The sequence below is a fragment of the Etheostoma spectabile genome, chromosome 5, assembly GCF_008692095.1.
Source record: "Etheostoma spectabile isolate EspeVRDwgs_2016 chromosome 5, UIUC_Espe_1.0, whole genome shotgun sequence".
NCBI lineage: Eukaryota > Metazoa > Chordata > Actinopteri > Perciformes > Percidae > Etheostoma > Etheostoma spectabile.
Window position 1 is genome coordinate 29,467,203 of NC_045737.1, and position 17,716 is coordinate 29,484,918.

At 41.5% G+C, this 17,716-nt stretch overlaps 1 protein-coding gene across 13 annotated transcripts in view; it reads right to left on the reverse strand.

The window, feature by feature from the left end:
• Positions 1-17,716, reverse strand: part of fbrsl1 (fibrosin-like 1) — a 307,681-nt gene that overhangs the window by 190,827 nt on the left and 99,138 nt on the right. For all 13 annotated transcript variants that reach the window (XM_032516007.1, XM_032516014.1, XM_032516010.1 and 10 more), the window contains one exon: positions 14,290-14,514. In XM_032516007.1, the coding sequence (XP_032371898.1) occupies positions 14,290-14,514 (225 nt within the window). The remainder of the gene's footprint in view (positions 1-14,289; positions 14,515-17,716) is intronic.

The window sequence follows — 17,716 nt, forward strand, 5'->3', positions numbered from 1 at the left end:
AAGTGTCTGTCCCTGCTGTCTGTTCTAGTTAAACATCTACCAGGGCCAACGCATCCGTTGCTATAGCTACAGATTCTCCGGTAGATGCAAAGCTGGAATATTATGTAGCCTGGGAGGTCCCACTTTAATAAATGACATAAAAGAAATATGAAAGTAATCCCAATTACCCAGCTAGCAAAGCACAGAGAAATAATGTCCTGACAAATTTATTACGGCTAAGACTCCTGAGTCCAACACCTAATGACTGCAAACTAAAACAAATCTGCACCCTTATGTAAGTGCAATTTTAAATTAAAAAAAAAAAGCTCTACATTCTTACCCCATGCAGCAACATCAGATTGCACACAGTATATCCAGGAGGAGTTTCTCTCCTAGTCCAATCCCAGCATGCACTTGCGCAAGCTCCATCAGAGCATAACTTTAGATCCCGGCTAATTTAATGTTCCCCAACCTAATTGTCCCCAGAGTGGTTGCTCTGTATCTCAATGACTGTGGCTTGTTAAACGTGATGGGACGTGTGTGTGTGTGTGTATGGACCAACAGTGCAGCAGCCCGGCCAAGCGCCTTATATGGTCCTGACATTAATCACTGTGCACTGTCCCATTCAATATTCACCTGGCTAAGCACAGCAGGCGCAGAGGTCTGGCTGTGTCATGCGCTTCCTTTTATTTCCACTTCTATTTCCGTCTCTCTCTTTCTGTCTTTCTCCCCTTGGCTGAAGGGTTGGGAGGGCGAGGCTGTAGCCATGGGGAGTGGGGAGGAGAAATCCTGAGAGGACTAGATATTCCTCGAAGTTGCACTTTAACTAACTAACAAAGTCATTTCACTGGTGTTCCCCTTTGAATTGTGGTTTGATGAGATTGCCCCTGTGAGTCACATTTATCACAGCGGCATTTACATCTTGCCCTTGAATTATAAAAGGATCTCTTAGTGTGTCAATCCGCCCATCCACGGAGCCGGTACCCATTTTAACAGATTAGTCATTACTTCAGATGGCTATCTGCCACTCTCCAAATCTCACCATCTGGGATCTAGTGCAACTCCAAACCGTCCCCATGGACTACACATAAAATCATTTTACGCCCCCCTCCCTCTGTTTCATCATGGGTGGGACTGTTCCCTCATTCTTTCCCAGCCTTCCGGGAAAAGTCAACACCACCAGTCCCAGTGGAAACCCATGGGGAAGAGTTTGGCTCCTCACACTAAATCAACTGTGGTCAGGATTTCTGCTGAAAAAATAAACAGCATTTAGGAAACTTGAAAACACACAGAGAGAAAGGTACGTGCTCCAGCCACTCATTCATACAGGGAAATCATGACTGGAAGGGAACATAAAAGTCTACTGACCTTTTTACCAAAAATATATATATGTATGTATAATATATGCATACTTCCATTTTTAATTCTTTACTTATCATATATGGGCAGTCTTTACATTTAATTGAGTCTAACCAACCAAGATAATCAAAATCACTTGGTTAAAAAAATTTGGCTTTGTTTTTTCTACAGAAATCTTCCAACAACTACATTACAAAAACAGCTGTGTGAGCTGTTAACAATCTGAGTAAGCAGTTTTACTGCACAATTCATGTAAAAAAGCCTTGTTTGTAAGCCAAAAATCAATTAATAGAGCTGTGTTATCATTCCAACATTTATGATGGTGATATATTACCTCTGTTTATAAAAGTAATTGTGTGCCCATCCCTCCTTCTGGCAGGTCCCATTAAATCAGACCACACCTGATCTCAAACTACCATACCTTGCCACATGTATTTCACAACTTGGTGGTAATGTCTGAAGTTCTACCATGGACTCTGTAACTTGGTTACCGTGGTTACCTTGTTTCAAGCCATTCTAGCGTGGTATAGAAAGCCTGCAGGAAGACTCAGCTTCATTTGGGCCAGTTCTCATTAATATTCAACCAGCTAAGCTGCTTGACTCTGATTGGCTAGCGGCTAGAGAGCCTGGCTATCAGCACCATTTACCCAGCTCATGAAAAGTAATGAGCTCAGGCAACATGACATCAGACTGACCAGCTGTTGTGATTGGTCGGATTTCTCTTCTTATTTCTTTCCAGTGGCTAGAGCTGACAGAGGAGGTAGACGTTCATCTTCACATTCACCACATAACACACACACACACACACACACATATGGACCTCACATTTTTCAAACAATGCAAGTAAAAACAGTTTTTTGTGGCAGGGCACCTTTAAGCTCCCATTATGTAATACAAAGGAGGGGATATTGAATTTTGTCTGTTAAAAACATGTATGAAAGTGTTCTCTTCATTGAGTCATGAGTTGGGCTATTAGGCATGTTAGACCTAATCAAACTAATTGAAGTCACATGTTAGGTCAGCTGATTGTAATGCTTACATACAAACCTTAGTCAAAAACTTCTTTTTAGTAAACTCTGTGAATACAATGTTGTCAATGCTGAGTGATGTGTAGAGCCTCTGGTGATACTTGGAGCAAAGTCTCATGTTGTGTTGAGCCTTCTTAGTGTTTTAAATAGCTATTGTGATGTGACCATAGTAGCACCCCTTGCTTTCCCATTTAAAAGGCCATTTGAGCAAAAAACGAGAATAAGGTCAATCTTAAAAGTGGCACTTCTGTACTAATTATGCTTTAAAAGGTTTGACTTGGGTACATTCACAAAAGGACCCTAGGTTGCATTTTGGCGAGAGTTACGCTTTAAAGCAGTGCTGTGGACATTTCTTTTTTTCACTTTGATATATTACCTCTGCACACTGCATTCTCTGATCTCTGTTCTCATTAGCTGGCTTTACTATCCTCTACTGGATACTGGATTTCTTATTCATGTCATTTCCATGCTGCTATGGTAGATGCTGTGCTGGAGACTCACCAAATGCTCTTGTAATTCCTCGGGCAGCAATTCAAGTTAATGAAGTCATCAATTTCTCATTTTAAACTGAACCACTTTACTGTATTTTTATAGTGATTCAAGATAAGATAAGACGTCCTTTCATTTAAAAAGTGACCTTTTACTTAGTCATGATTCCTACTGGCATGGTTGAACCACAGAAGAATTTTGTGAATATAGTCTGGGTTAGGTTGCTAGTTTAAACCCATGGTACAGCTGGGAAGTAGTGTTTGTAGGGAGAGTTAAGGACGTTTTATGGTCGTACTGAGGCTCCATGCAGAGTTTTACCATAGCCTACGTACAGGTAAAAGCCAGTAAATTAGAATATTTTGAAAAACTTGATTTATTTCAGTAATTGCATTCAAAAGGTGTATCTTGTACATTATATTTATTCATTGCACACAGACTGATGCATTCAAATGTTTATTTCATTTAATTTTGATGATTTGAAGTGGCAACAAATGAAAATCCAAAATTCCGTGTGTCACAAAATTAGAATATTACTTAAGGCTAATACAAAAAAGGGAGTTTTTAGAAATGTTGGCCAACTGAAAAGTATGAAAATGAAAAATATGAGCATGTACAATACTCAATACTTGGTTGGAGCTCCTTTTGCCTCAATTACTGCATTAATGCGGCGTGGCATGGAGTCGATGAGTTTCTGGCACTGCTCAGGTGTTATGAGAGCCCAGCTTGCTCTGATAGTGGCCTTCAACTCTTCTGCGTTTTTGGGTCTGGCATTCTGCATCTTCCTTTTCACAATACCCCACAGATTTTCTATGGGGCTAAGGTCAGGGGAGTTGGCTGGCCAATTTAGAACAGAAATACCATGGTCCGTAAACCAGGCACGGGTAGATTTTGCGCTGTGTGCAGGCGCCAAGTCCTGTTGGAACCTGAAATCTCCATCTCCGTAGAGCAGGTCAGCAGCAGGAAGCATGAAGTGCTCTAAAACTTGCTGGTAGACGGCTGCGTTGACCCTGGATCTCAGGAAACAGAGTGGACCGACACCAGCAGATGACATGGCACCCCAAACCATCACTGATGGTGGAAACTTTACACTAGACTTCAGGCAACGTGGATCCTGTGCCTCTCCTGTCTTCCTCCAGACTCTGGGACCTCGATTTCCAAAGGAAATGCAAAATTTGCTTTCGTCAGAAAACATGACTTTGGACCACTCAGCAGTCCAGCTCTTTTTTTCCTTAGCCCAGGTGAGACGCTTTTCGCGCTGTTTCTTGGTCAACAGTGGCTTGACACGAGGTATGCGGCAGTTGAAACCCATGTCTTTCAAGCGTCTCTTGGTGGTGGATCTTGAAGCACTGACTCCAGCAGCTGTCCACTCCTTGTGAATCTCCCCCACATTTTTGAATGTTTTTTTTTCACAATCTTGACTAGGGCGCGGTGATCCCTATCGCTTGTACACTTTTTCTGACCACAGTTTTTCCTTCCCTTTGCCTCTCTATTAATGTGTTTGGACACAGAGCTCTGAGAACAGCCAGCCTTTTCAGCAATAACCTTTTGTGTCTTTCCCTCCTTGTGCAATGTGTTGATGGTCGCCTTTTGGACAGCTGTCAAATCTGAAGTCTTCCCCATGTTTGTGTAGGCTTCAGAACTGGACTGAGAGACCATTTAAAACCCTTTGCAGGTGTTTTGAGTTAATCAGCTGATTAGTTTGTGGCACCAGGTGTCTTCAAAATTTAACCCTTACACAATATTCTAATTTTGTGACACACGGAATTTTGGATTTTCATTTGTTGCCACTTCAAATCATCAAAATTAAATGAAATAAACATTTGAATGCATCAGTCTGTGTGCAATGAATAAATATAATGTACAAGTTACACCTTTTGAATGCAATTACTGAAATAAATCAAGTTTTTCAAAATATTCTAATTTACTGGCTTTTACCTGTAAATGGTCTGATATTTATACTTGTGCGCTGGTGTGTGCATTGAGCCAGCATGTGTGTGTGTGGGGGGGGGATGGAGATTTGCATCAGAGCAGGTAGTGACTCTGGAGTCCTAGTGAGAGAAACAAAGTCTCCCCTGTTCTCTCTGACCACGCCAGGAGAAGTTAACCCTCTCCTGGATTTCATGTCGTTTATGGAGAAGGAGAAACAGGAAATGAGTCGGGGGGAATGCAACACTACCAAGCTACGGCCGAGCGACGTGCGCCACCGCAACGTGTAGTTACATTTTCCGAGAAGTGCACGTCAGGCGTAGACACACAGAGGGGTCTGCGGGGGTACGCTGTCGATTCTACACAACACCATAAAACGGCCTAAATCCTCTTCACTACTATTGTGCATACGATTTTGTACAATATCATACGTTCATGAAAATGCGTTGCCTACACTAGCTGTGGTCAATGCTTATATCAAAAAGTCTTTAAAAAAAAGCCCATATTGAAATAAAAAATGTACTAGGCTTAAGAGGCAGATGACAATATTCCTTTCTGAATGATTCATAGGCAAGGCATCCAACATTGCCATCTAACGTCAGCAATCCCTCTATCAGTGTGTGTGTGTGTATTATTTTCTAAATAATCAGATACCTTGTTTTTGGAATGAAACACTTGATATTGTCATTTATCTCTCTCTTGCACAGGCACCTGTGTCTTTGTCTGCTAACTGGTCTTTGATGCGGTAAAGACAATTATCCGCCGTGTGATCATGCATACATGTTCATGTTACAAGCAGCTGACTAATTGATCTGTCAAGGTCTATTACAAGTCACGATCCCCCACTCGTCTCTGTCTTTTCTACTCTGCAAACACTCTCGCATGTGACGTGCCTGTAGGTACCTCTGCAGCGTGCCTCATTATCCACTCATCTAATAATGCTCTTTGTTAAATTGCAGCGTCAACCTGAGTAACAGGAGTAAAGGCCTTTTCTATTGCGTTACCACTTACAAGCTTTCCAACCCCATAATTACATCAAGGATGTCACATTTAGGGCTGATCTCATTACAAGTGCAAAAGTGTTTTAGGTCCTCGATAAACCAAAACATCATAAGCACATCATCGGAAAGCGAGCAAAAGATGTAAGCCTCGGAGAATAAGTAGAACATATATTGCTTTATGTAGTGGAGGAAAAAGTCTTTGGCAAAGAACATTTCAGTTACAGTAACATCTTGTGTCCTCTAGCCTACATATGGAACGTCATTGTATCATCATACTGATGGTAAGTTCTTTCAATATGTCCAGCAAAATCTGACATCCATTGTTTCTGTCAGGACAACAACAATAATGTCCGTCAGTCAACAATAGTAAATTGCAGCTCAGCCCACTTGCCCCGCGTGACTCTGATGGGACAGCATTCACCTTGCTCCCCAGTTTAAATGGGCTGGAAGCAGAGTGAGCCAGGAGAGATATTGTCTCCTGAGCCGAGCTGCTACCGCTCAGGGTCGCTGCTCCCCAGATAACAACCACCCTTTACCACCATCAGTCATCCTGATCACTCGCCCGTTACCGCGGCCCCGCTGCCGACGGACAGCAGTGCTCTTGTGTCTATCTCAGCTCTCAGGCTGCCCATGAACTATGCTCCAGTGCACCGTTGATGCCCAGCTAATCTGATCTGTCTCTGGCTGGCTTACTGCTTATAAACACACCTAGATTTGAAAAAAGGAAGTTTATCCTGAGGCAGCTACAGTGTGACAGGGGCACGCAGGATGCTGGTTTTATGTCCACAGATTGGCCTGAGTATGAGTTGTTGAGTATTGAGATGTTTTTCTATATAACACTGTTAGTGGAGTGTGTGTGTGTGTGTGTGTGTGTGTGTGTGTGTGTGTGTGTGGCACAGGGTAGGCCAGTGCAGTAATGGACACAGATGATGATGATGTGATGTGTAGCTATCAGTCAGCATTACGTGTTATTCAAGACCCCCAGACCCCCATTTGAAGCCTATTGGAGGTACCTGCAAGCTGCTTCTCTGGTATCTTACAGCAGGGAATGACAAAACAATGCAGGTCAGACTGGTCTATTGGTTTATGGATATTATTATGACCTACAATGTTAAAGACAAAATCTCAGTCGTGAGTTTTTTTTAGACTTCTTGCCAAAAATCTAAATAAATTGAAATAGACACTGTTTCATTTCTGGACGAGCAAAGGACAGGTTCTTATTGTTGGATGAAGAAAGAAAGAAAACAGTAGTTTACCCAGTATCTCATACATACAGTATGTTCGACCATTCCTAAGGTCCGGGCAACACCCACTGCCTCCCTGTGGCAAACTGTGGCCTGGCGCCTGTGGAACATAGTGTGTCATCCAGGACACCTCTTCTGACAGGAGACAGCACAATAGAAAGAAATAAGGAAGGGCAAAACTACGCTGGCCACTTGGAGAGAAGGGCAGCCTGAAGGACAAAGTGAAAACCCCTTGAAGTGCACTTGAGCTGATCGTTGTGGTAGGAGAGTATCCTAAAAGTATACATACCTATTGCATAAATATCATCAGCCATAATGTGTCAACGGCTGCTGGAAAGCCCAGATGGCTGCTCCATGCTGCCCTTCTCCCACAGTTACAACAAACGTCTTTTTTACGTGTGCATAAACATCCATCTGCTCTGTGTTTGTTTGATAAAAGGATCTACAGTTTGCCTTATTGGATGTAATAAAGAGTACATATGTCCATGGTATTGTTGAGTTAACTTAGCAGCAAAGAGAACTGTGATTGCTAAAAAAAAAACACATGACTATGACATTTGAGAGTGAGCCTGTAAGCGCTGCTGCCAAGGACATTTTTTTGTGGCAGACCAAATCCACAAAGGGCTCCTCATCAAAGCCCCGTCCCCCTGGAATCAAATGTGTTTGTTTTTTTGTTGTGATCAAATTGGTTTTATTTTTTATATTCAGAAAAAAAATAATGTAAACATAACAGCCACAAACAGTTACAAACAACACACTGGGTCATAGGAACAAGTCCCAAGGCCACAAAATCACAGAGAGGAAAAACGGGAGGGACAGAGACAAAACAACACGTGCAGAAACAGACAGACACAAAAAACAGACAGACACAAACAGACACACACAAGACAAATCACACATGCTACAGTATTGACTTTAAGGACTCAGCAATGCTGTGCCAAGTCCCTAAGTCTTCCCCGGGGCTCCACCCACACAAGCCAGAGAGAGTTTTTTGTATGTGACATCCAAAAAGAAAGGATTGATGAACGAACGGATAAGTCATGAGGTGGCTTCCAACGGGTTGCAATCACCCTCTTAGCAGCTGTAAGTCCAGCAAACACAGCACGCTGTTGAGCTTTAGAGAGCTGGAAGGCTGACAGGTCATTCATAACCAAAACATTGACAATAACATCACAGTAACATTAATCAAGAAAGAGATTTTGGATGCAATATTGTTCCAGAACTGACCAATGGGAGAGCACTCCCAGAACATATGAAGAAATGTACCATGTGTGTTTTTTGGGATTTCATCTATCAGAGAGAGAGCATGGAAACACCACAGGGGTTGTGGATAAAGTAAAAATAAACATCTCTATCTATTGCCATCTCCTAAGCTCCGGTGTGCTCCGTATGATATGCACTCAACCCAGAGAGACTGGACTCAATCAACACCTCCATCCCATAACACAATAACCACGGGAATATGCCTTTATTTATATTGATAAATGTGAATAAAAACAATCAAATTGTTCATACACTCCCATTTAAAGGTTTAAGTCTTTGTAAGACCCTCCGCAGATTGATCGTGTTGTAATGTGCCTCTGCTTGCACGAATTCATATTGGGCAACGATTTATAAATCATATGATGACAGCAGGTGGGTGTGGGATAAAAAGCAAAGGGAGCGACTTAAGAAACAGGCCTGATCTAACACCACTTGTATTTGCTTTCTGAATGCTTATTTAAGGGTGCGGATCAACCGTTTCATAATTGATAATGTTATCTATAATTAATTAGTCATGCAACATGATCATGTGCTGAGTCTGATGATGGATGGACTGCATTTATCCAGTAAAGCAGCTGGACACCCTGCTCTACCTCCTCCTCCTGAGCCACAGCCGCCCTGGAATTGGGCGTTGTTGTTTCCCACAGCATGTGAACACAGCATAATTGTTAGTTCTCAAAACTGTAATAATGTAGCAGGGAATTGGGAGTTTTAGTCACGCAATAAAGGCAGGCTTTGGTTCACAGCATGCAGGTTATAAGATACTTTAGCTACTTAGACAGTGAAGCAGTCAAACATTGCTTCACCAGACAAAGAATAAAGTAAGCAGCTGATACAAGAAAACGTAAGGGCTTGGGAAGTTTAGAAGTTAAGTAAGAGCAACAGAGAACCACCAGGGCATAGGTAACAGCAGTACTCCAGCTATGTACGGATCACAGGACTTAGGATTTGTTTTTTTCAGGGGACTTGAGCAATTCATGGGGTCAATGTGCCTTACTCAGTCCAGACAAACTCTCCCTCTAAGCTGCTGCAAAGTGCTGCAGAGACATTCATCACAATGGTACACTGACACAGAAGCCTCTGCTGTTGAATACTACATATGGTAACTGTAGTTTCAGTATGTGGTACTGTACACAGTATCGTGTGTACACTAATCAATAATAAAATAAAAAATGTTGGTATACATTCCTTAACATGAACTCAGATTTTAAAAAGACTTTCTTCTCATTTATTCTGAATGCCTAAAAAAACCCATCCCATTTAAAATTGGATCGAGAGTTAGAATTATACTCCCAGAAATATATGTTGACACAAGGAATGAAAGCTTGAGATAGGGATATAGCTGGATAATGGTCTTGGTGCTTCAAAAAACCAAAATCATCAGTATATATATTTAACCCTTGTGTTGTCTTCCTGTCAACCATGAAAACAAGTTATCACTTTTTCTGACATTTTTGCCACTTTTTCAATGTTGTGGTGGCTTTTTTTGAGTTTTTTTCCAAAGTTATTTGATATTTCTAATGTTGACATATTCAGCTTGTTTCAAACGCCCATTTTTTGTGATAAAAAAATCTAAAAAAAACGGTCAGATTTGACCCGAGGACAAGATGAGGGTTAAAATGTTGTCATAGAGCATATCCAACATTGATAATCAGATACCAAATAGGACTGGTACCTGACCCATATTGTTCATTTTGCTCTCACGTAACCATTGGAGTTTTTTACTACATTCTGTTTGGGTTGTTTGGGGGGAAGGTTGTTAGCAGCTGTCACTACCCGATGTCAGTCGAGTGCTGATGTGAGTCGCACATGCATCACTTTGACAAGTCAGGTAGCAGGGGTGCTGATGGAGCAGTGGATGTGACACATTCCTTTGGTGTGTGAGATCTGGGTTCGATTCCCTCTGCGACACGTCAACCAATGTCCGACCTCTGACATATATAGCAACAGTAAGTCGCTTTGGATAAAAATTCACCTCTGTAATGTGTTGACCACACAGAGACTTCAGTAAAAATGGACCTACTCAATCAAACACAACAAGGTCTGACACTGGAATGGCGTTTTGAGCTAACGTTAGCAACCAAACAATCATAGGTACAACGTTTTTGAAATGATTTCCATCTTCTGTTATTGTTTGTAAAGACAAAAGTGCATTATTTTTTGGATTTCACAAATTTCAGTCTGACACATAAACCGTTTAAATCTGCGCGCCTCACATCGGGGAGTGACAGTAACCTTACAGAACTAACAGGGCTACAATTACCAATCGACCCTTCTTTATAGGGGTGCACGATTCAGAAAATGTCACGATTCAATTCGATATTGATTTTTAGGTTCAAGCTTTGATTCAAAAACGATTCTCCGCTAAAATAATGATTCACAGTATGTAAATGTAGTTATTTTTTCCACGTGATAGTATACATGCCATTACTAAAAAAAAAAAAATGAAATAAAAAAAATTAAAAAATAAATAAACATATGAATTTTGGAAATCCATGAATCGATTTTGAATCTGTAGAGCTTGAATCGCAATATGAATGTGAATAGACTTTTTTGCACACCCCTAGTCTTTTCCCTCCTTTCCTTTACAGGCAAAACACGCAGAGTCTGGCTGGCCACGTGTTCATTTCCAAATGGATATGTAAAGATATTTTATTTACAGTAATCAGGATGCTCTGTCTGTGTAGGTATTACTATGTTGTTGGTTGGTGGGGGGGGGAGGAGGATAGGAATGAGGGTTTAAGAGCGGCTGGGTTAAACAATCAAAATGTAATCGGCAACCTGTTGTATTGTCTGTAGTTAAAAAAAAAGAAGGTATAAACTCAGATTTGTGGTTTGGTTGACGGCGGTGAAATACTCTTCAATCTGGAGCTGGGTGCGTTCGTTGATGTGCCTCCAAGACATTATTTCAAATTGCACTTAGGAAGCACAAAACACATGACAAATAAATAGACGCTAGATTAAGCTACTCATTCAATCTGCAGTAATGTCCTTTTAGAAGCAAAAAAAAGACAGCTTATCTCATGCCACAATAATAAGAGGTTTAAATTACATTGTATTACTCTATTATGTATTCCAAGGACAAAGAAATTTCTCACTACCGATGGGTAGAAACATAAAAAAGCTTTTTAGCTTTATTTTTCCTGTGGGTTTTGAATTGCTTTTATAATCCCTCTATCATCAGCTCCTTGGGAGCACGCGTAGTAAATCTTCAGAAGAAGTTACTGTTAAAAAGGTTTTCACATGACCGAAGCATTTGGTGGTATTATGTCGTTATTATCTGAACTGGAATTTATATTTTAGTATTGGCAGCCTATTGCACTTAAACTCTGGATAAGAGCATCCGCTAAACACATCATTTTTCACTGTCTCTTAGCAAACTAAACATCACAGCCAAACTCATTTTCAGCCATGTTAACTTCCTTAGGAAATCTTATCTGCAAGAGATATTTTTGTCTGCGGAGGAGGCCCCCGAGCTACACAGCCTCATTATTTAGTTTGGCTTCCTGACTACATTTCCCCTCTTATCCTCAACAGCACTACGGTGGAGCCTGGCCTCGGACAGGGGCATAAAAACATCCGCCCATTTAAACAAACTGTTAACACATAGATGGACTATCTCACTGGGACAGACTCTGTGGGCTCAGCAGTGTGCTTGAAGCCGGGGATACTGGCAGCCCTCTATCTGCATAAACAAACAGAAAACCACTTCTGCAGTCATGAAGGAAAACAAGAATGGGATAGCAGAGTAAATCCACCTGAAGGCAGCATACCAACAATTTGCTTATGAAACCACCCTCGGTAGCTCCATGGCTCACCAGTGAATAAAACCCACATGAGGGCCAAAGGCTATCTAACTGATTCCCTATAATTCCTTCCCTGTGATAAAGTTTGTCTGTTTTCCTCCTTTGTTTCAGTAAGGGAATTACAAATAAACACTCTAATCCCAAACCAATAGAAAGCTCCCATAGTGCACCAACAGTACAGTCTAGGGGCCCTATCTCGCACCCGGCACAGCGCAACGCAAAGCCCGACGCAAGTGTCTTTGCTATTTTAAGACATAGACAGTTGTTAATTTCCCATCCTGCGCCTATGTCATTTAAATAGCAAATGCACCTGCGCCCATGTTTGCGCCCATGGGCGTGTCGGTCGTACAGGGAGGTGTGTTCAGGTGCATTCTGGGTGTATTGCTATCTTGAGGCAGTGGGAAGTGTTTGCGCCATTGACCAACAAGAAACCTGGTCTAAGGTTAATAACTCAGCATTTCAATGCTATTTTCACAGTGAATTTGTAAAATGCTCCTATGCTTGTGCATAGCGGCCCACACTATGCTTGTTAAACACACAGGGATGCGCAGGAGCACACACACACATGCAAAAGATTACAAATAAAAATTTGACTGTGTAAATCCCCCATGAAAATAGCAAGGCACAAAGATTCACACTATGGGCTTAGATCGTAAAAATAGGGCCCTATGTGTCATTCTGTGAAGGTTACGGCTTCTGCCATAGGCTACTGTTGTGTGGCCTCACCTCTGTATTAGCTACTCTGTTGTAATGCAGTGTCATAGTTGTCAAACTTGCTTCAACAAGTAAATATATATATATATATATATATTATGGCCATTACAATGAATGTTGAGGTGGAATGAAAATAGAACTTTTTTTACATTATACATTCAATGTACTACATTGTCAACCAATTCTGGAAATTAACACTGAGGAAATAAATAATAAATAAAGTAAAAATACAACATATACGCCGATGCTAATACATACCCATATGTCTGTGATAGGGCTCTTATCACTACTAACCCTAACCCTAATGACTACTAATGCATAACTCAAAACGCAAGAGATAACTATTGGCTCCAACTGAAATGTAGCCCAGTGTAAATTCTTTCAGGAAGATCTAACTTTTAACCCTTGTGTTGTCTTCCCGTCAACCGTGATGATGGTTCTCTACCCCTATACATATATACAAAATATTCATATAGCTATGGAGCCTAATCACCAAAGACTTTGTAAATGTTATTGAGCTGTACAATAAACCTCATTTGCATATCTGCAAACATGTCTCTCCTGATTGAAATACAGTAAGCTGAAGCCATTAAAAACTCACAGCATAAAGTAACTTTAAACGGCAGCAGGAGAAAGGAAGTTAGTGCTTGTAGTTACCACCAACCACAATGTGATTACTACCTACAAAAGGCTGCTGCTGACAAAACCTCAAACAAATAAAGGCTGTGGCAATGGCCTGGGCTTCCCTAAAGGACAATGGGAGTAGTGTCAATAGTTCTATTTCAAAAACAATGACAGCCAATTACGTAAATACGTATACCATTTTCAAAATGACCGTGGCAATCTTTTGACAGCCCTGATGGGCTAAAATTCCAGCTTTTAGCAGACTCGGAACAGAAGTGAGTACTGTATTTGAAGAAAATGATTTTCTCCTGTGCTGAACACTGAGAAGTGGTGTGATGGTGCACGGACAGAGGGGACTGAAGTGTCTCATTTCAAGTGAAGTTAACTCTTACACTCCTGAGCACTGTGGTACCTGTAAAGTCTGTGCTGACACATAAATAGATAAAGTCTCATCTGACATGGGTGTGAGGTTCTGTTAACACTCTTCACACCTTTTTCTAAAAAAAATCTACGTTAAAGAGAATGTGGACCAGCTGTCAGATGGATGGAATGTACATTTATACTTGGAGAAATGACTGTCCTGCTTCGTAGTGAAGTAAAGAATAGTTTGGAAATAACAGCACTGACCAATCACATCAAAGAAGTGGAACCAGATGCTTACAAAGCAGCTGATTGGCTCCCCAGCCTTCACAGCAAAGGCCTGGACAGCAGACCTCTCTTTCATTTGTCACCAACATACCCACACATCCACAGTCTAGTCAATATATAACAACCTGAACTTATATTAAACTATTGTCCAGTAAGAATGACTTCAAATATATTTATTTTTTAAAGCAATGGAGGCGGAGTCACTGACCATTTTGTTCTTCTTGGAGTAAGTCTTCTTCAGCAGCCTCTCGGTGATCCTGTCCTGTTCCCGCTGGGCGTGATGGAGGAAGCCATTCTCCAGGGGATCCACCACCGGCTGGACATTCTCCTCTTCCTCCTCCACCTCCTTGTCGTCCTTCTTCTGCCGCTTCGCCACCTTTTTCTCCTTCCACCGCTCTTTCTTCTCCTGTGTCTTCACAACTCCAGTCTTCTTCTGCAGGAGGGAGACAAAAGCACATTAGAAATCTAGACACAGTCAATGATTACGATTCACCAAGGCAGTGTTAGAGGATGCCATACAGCCTGTTTCACACTGCCCTTCCCCTTTCATTTCAACTGCATCCTGCACTAACACCCAGTAACACAGATAATAATCAATGCCACACTGACAAGAGAGATTTACTGCCTTTAGTAGCTCAAGGATTTCCTTAAAAACCCTAAAACAATTTTACACAGAGTCTATGAAAAAGGACACCCCTTCAAACAAGAACAAAGCAGACATATATGTAGATGGATGGACAGAGTGGTGGGAGATGAAAGTGTAAAAGAGTGGAGGGAGGGTGTGCGTCGCCGCAGCTGGCAAACAGTCAAGCGTGCAGCCCCTTTCACTGCTGGCTTATACAAAGCAAGCAAACACTCGGGCATGGAGCGGCGACACTCTCTCTCTCTTAAGTCATCTTTAATCCTGTCAACAGCTGAACAATGCCTTACTGGAGCCCATAATCACTTTATGGCTCAGATATAATGAGCTTATGATATGAAGTGCTGCTTTAACACACACTAGAAAATACAGTCACTTTACACTTACACTATGACTAAGCAATTTCGCCCTTTAACTAATCATTCCTTTCATGCTTCGGTTACGGCCTGTATGGAATTGGTGTTTGTTTATTGGAATTCAAACATCATTTGTAACTGTCTGGTAAATTACTCAATGGTTTCCCTTTGCCCCGTTCCCCGGTCACCTCCTGACCAGGCAGACAAAAATGGCCCCATGCTGTGTATGTCCTACTAATACTATTGTCTGGGGTTTGCTTCATTTCAGCTGCTTTAATGCAATAAGACAGTTCAAGTCTGGCATTTTGTGTCAGTTTAGAGCACAAAAAACAAATAATTAGCACCAAGAGAGCATGTTAGAATTTTTGTGCCCATGGTGTGCAATGACCCACCATGTAGCCTTATACAGTGGTCCATGTCATATTAGAGTTACCATAATTACCAGTTTCTGACCGGTGCAATTGAAAGTCTCCATCCGAGTTGGAGTATGATCCAAACACCTGTGATATTTGCAGGGCCATATCCAACTTGGTAGTAAATAATACAAAAGTAAAAGTGCCTGAAAAAGCTAAATGTACTGTTTAATGTAAGAGAACACTTATTGATGTGTGAATGAGAGGCAAAGGTAGAAAAGTGCTATGTAAATGCAGACCATTTACTACTTTATGGTGTTATTCTGACCATATATGGTATGGTTAAATCCTTTACTTTAATCTCATCAAATATTCATTCAGTGTTCATATAACGCTCATCATTAGTAGCGTGTTTTGTCCGCAAATATTTAGTCAACGACAGAGTCTGAGGCCCACTAAACATTTTCATTGCTGGTGTCAGCCATTGTTTTTCATTAAAAAGAGTTCAAACAGAGAATCTAGGTAGCGACTCAAAGTTCAATTACCTTTAATACACTAACAACATCTGTGTGTGTGACTTCCTATAACACCACTACACCTCTTTAAAATCATGCCACAATCTTGGCATGAAAACTAGAGCAGGGCTGAATGTTAGTCAGACTGACTCCATTTGTGACCTTTATATACTGTACAGTATGTTTAAGAATTATGGATAACATTTGTGATTTCTATTTTGCCGTGTGTCAACGTCAAGGTCCGCACGACAATTCCGTCCCCTTGCAAATTTTGATTTGGCTCACATATCAATTTAGGTCCTTCTGCCTAGCTATAGCTGTGGCCTGCACAGTGATGCACACGCGCTAAACCAATCAGACTGTCTGCAATGACACACAGAGATAAGATGGCTAAGCTGTGGTAAAGTGCTGCACAGATTTTATGAGAGCTGTGAGGAAATTGCCAGTTTCATGGACAGGAAGGCCCTACTCGAGGCTCGAGGATGCAAAGTGGCTATGTGACTCGGCTTTTAAATGTGTGACATCACAGAAAATGGCAACACCCTGAATATTAAACTGCAGCGGACGGATACGCCTGATGCAGTGAAATCTGTAAAGTCAGGGAAATTGTTTTCCCTTTCCGACCTGTCAGTTAGAGGCAAACTGAAAGCAGAATTTGGCTATGCAGGACTTTTAGAAATATGGGCAAGAACAACATTAAAGAATAATTATTTTCAGGGCGTATTTTTGTTTTATTAAATGCTTCACACTGGCGTTGAGTTGTCAGGACTGTGATGTTTGTTGTGAGTTGGCTGTATGGTTGAAAAATGTATCAGATCAGGATACATTAATATGCTTGACTAAATGCTTTGTAGCTAAGCACCTTTTTTCTAGACCCATTTAGGGCTTTATGAGGACTAAATAGTATGTGAGGACATGCAACAATATAATCTAATATTGTATCTTTTTTATTTTTTTATTAAATAAAAGCATGCCACTAAACTCTATTTGGCTGGCCCTTGATGTGACTTTGACACCGCTGCTCACTTGCACTGGCAGTGGGGGCTAAGTAAAGGGCATGGCTAACATGATATAGTGAAGAGACACAGGAAAAGATGCACATGCACATCTGCCAGCCTTTGGAAAACACTGCTGCCAGCCTGGCTGTCTGCTTGTGTGTCTAGTGATTGAATTGTCTCCTCCTCATGGGCTTCTGCTGCATATTATCTCCAGATCTCATCAGGCCCGAGTGGAGCTGGTGCCTTGATGCTGCTTCAGATCACCCTGTGTCTGAGTGGCAGAGGACGACACACCGCTGCTAAAAAGCTGCATGGAGTTCCAGGCCAAGGGCTGCCAGTTCAGGTTTCAACATCTGTTCACAGCCAGCAGCGCCCGGCCCGACTGCAGTCAGCTCAGTGATCCGTCTGAATAATCAAATTATTGGCTCCGAGGGTGGGAGGTTAGCAGATGGCTCGGGCATTAGCCCCATAACTGCTAATGAATGACACCTTCCGTGACAAAGGTGCTCATGTGTCAGAAAGTGCAAAAATAAACTGGCCATGGAAAGGAGGAAGGCTTCCAGGACAAAAGCAATATAAGTCCAGGCATAATTTATCTCAAATTTAATTGGAGAGGGCAACAAGCCTAAAACCACCTACACATCATCACAATGTTCTAGTCCAGGAGTCTTTGCATGAATTATGTTGTGCCACACTGAATATGTTTGCTGCTGAAATGTTTCTTTTCTTACTTGCTGGTACAGCTCCCAGCCTCCTATGAGAAGCTGTTTGGA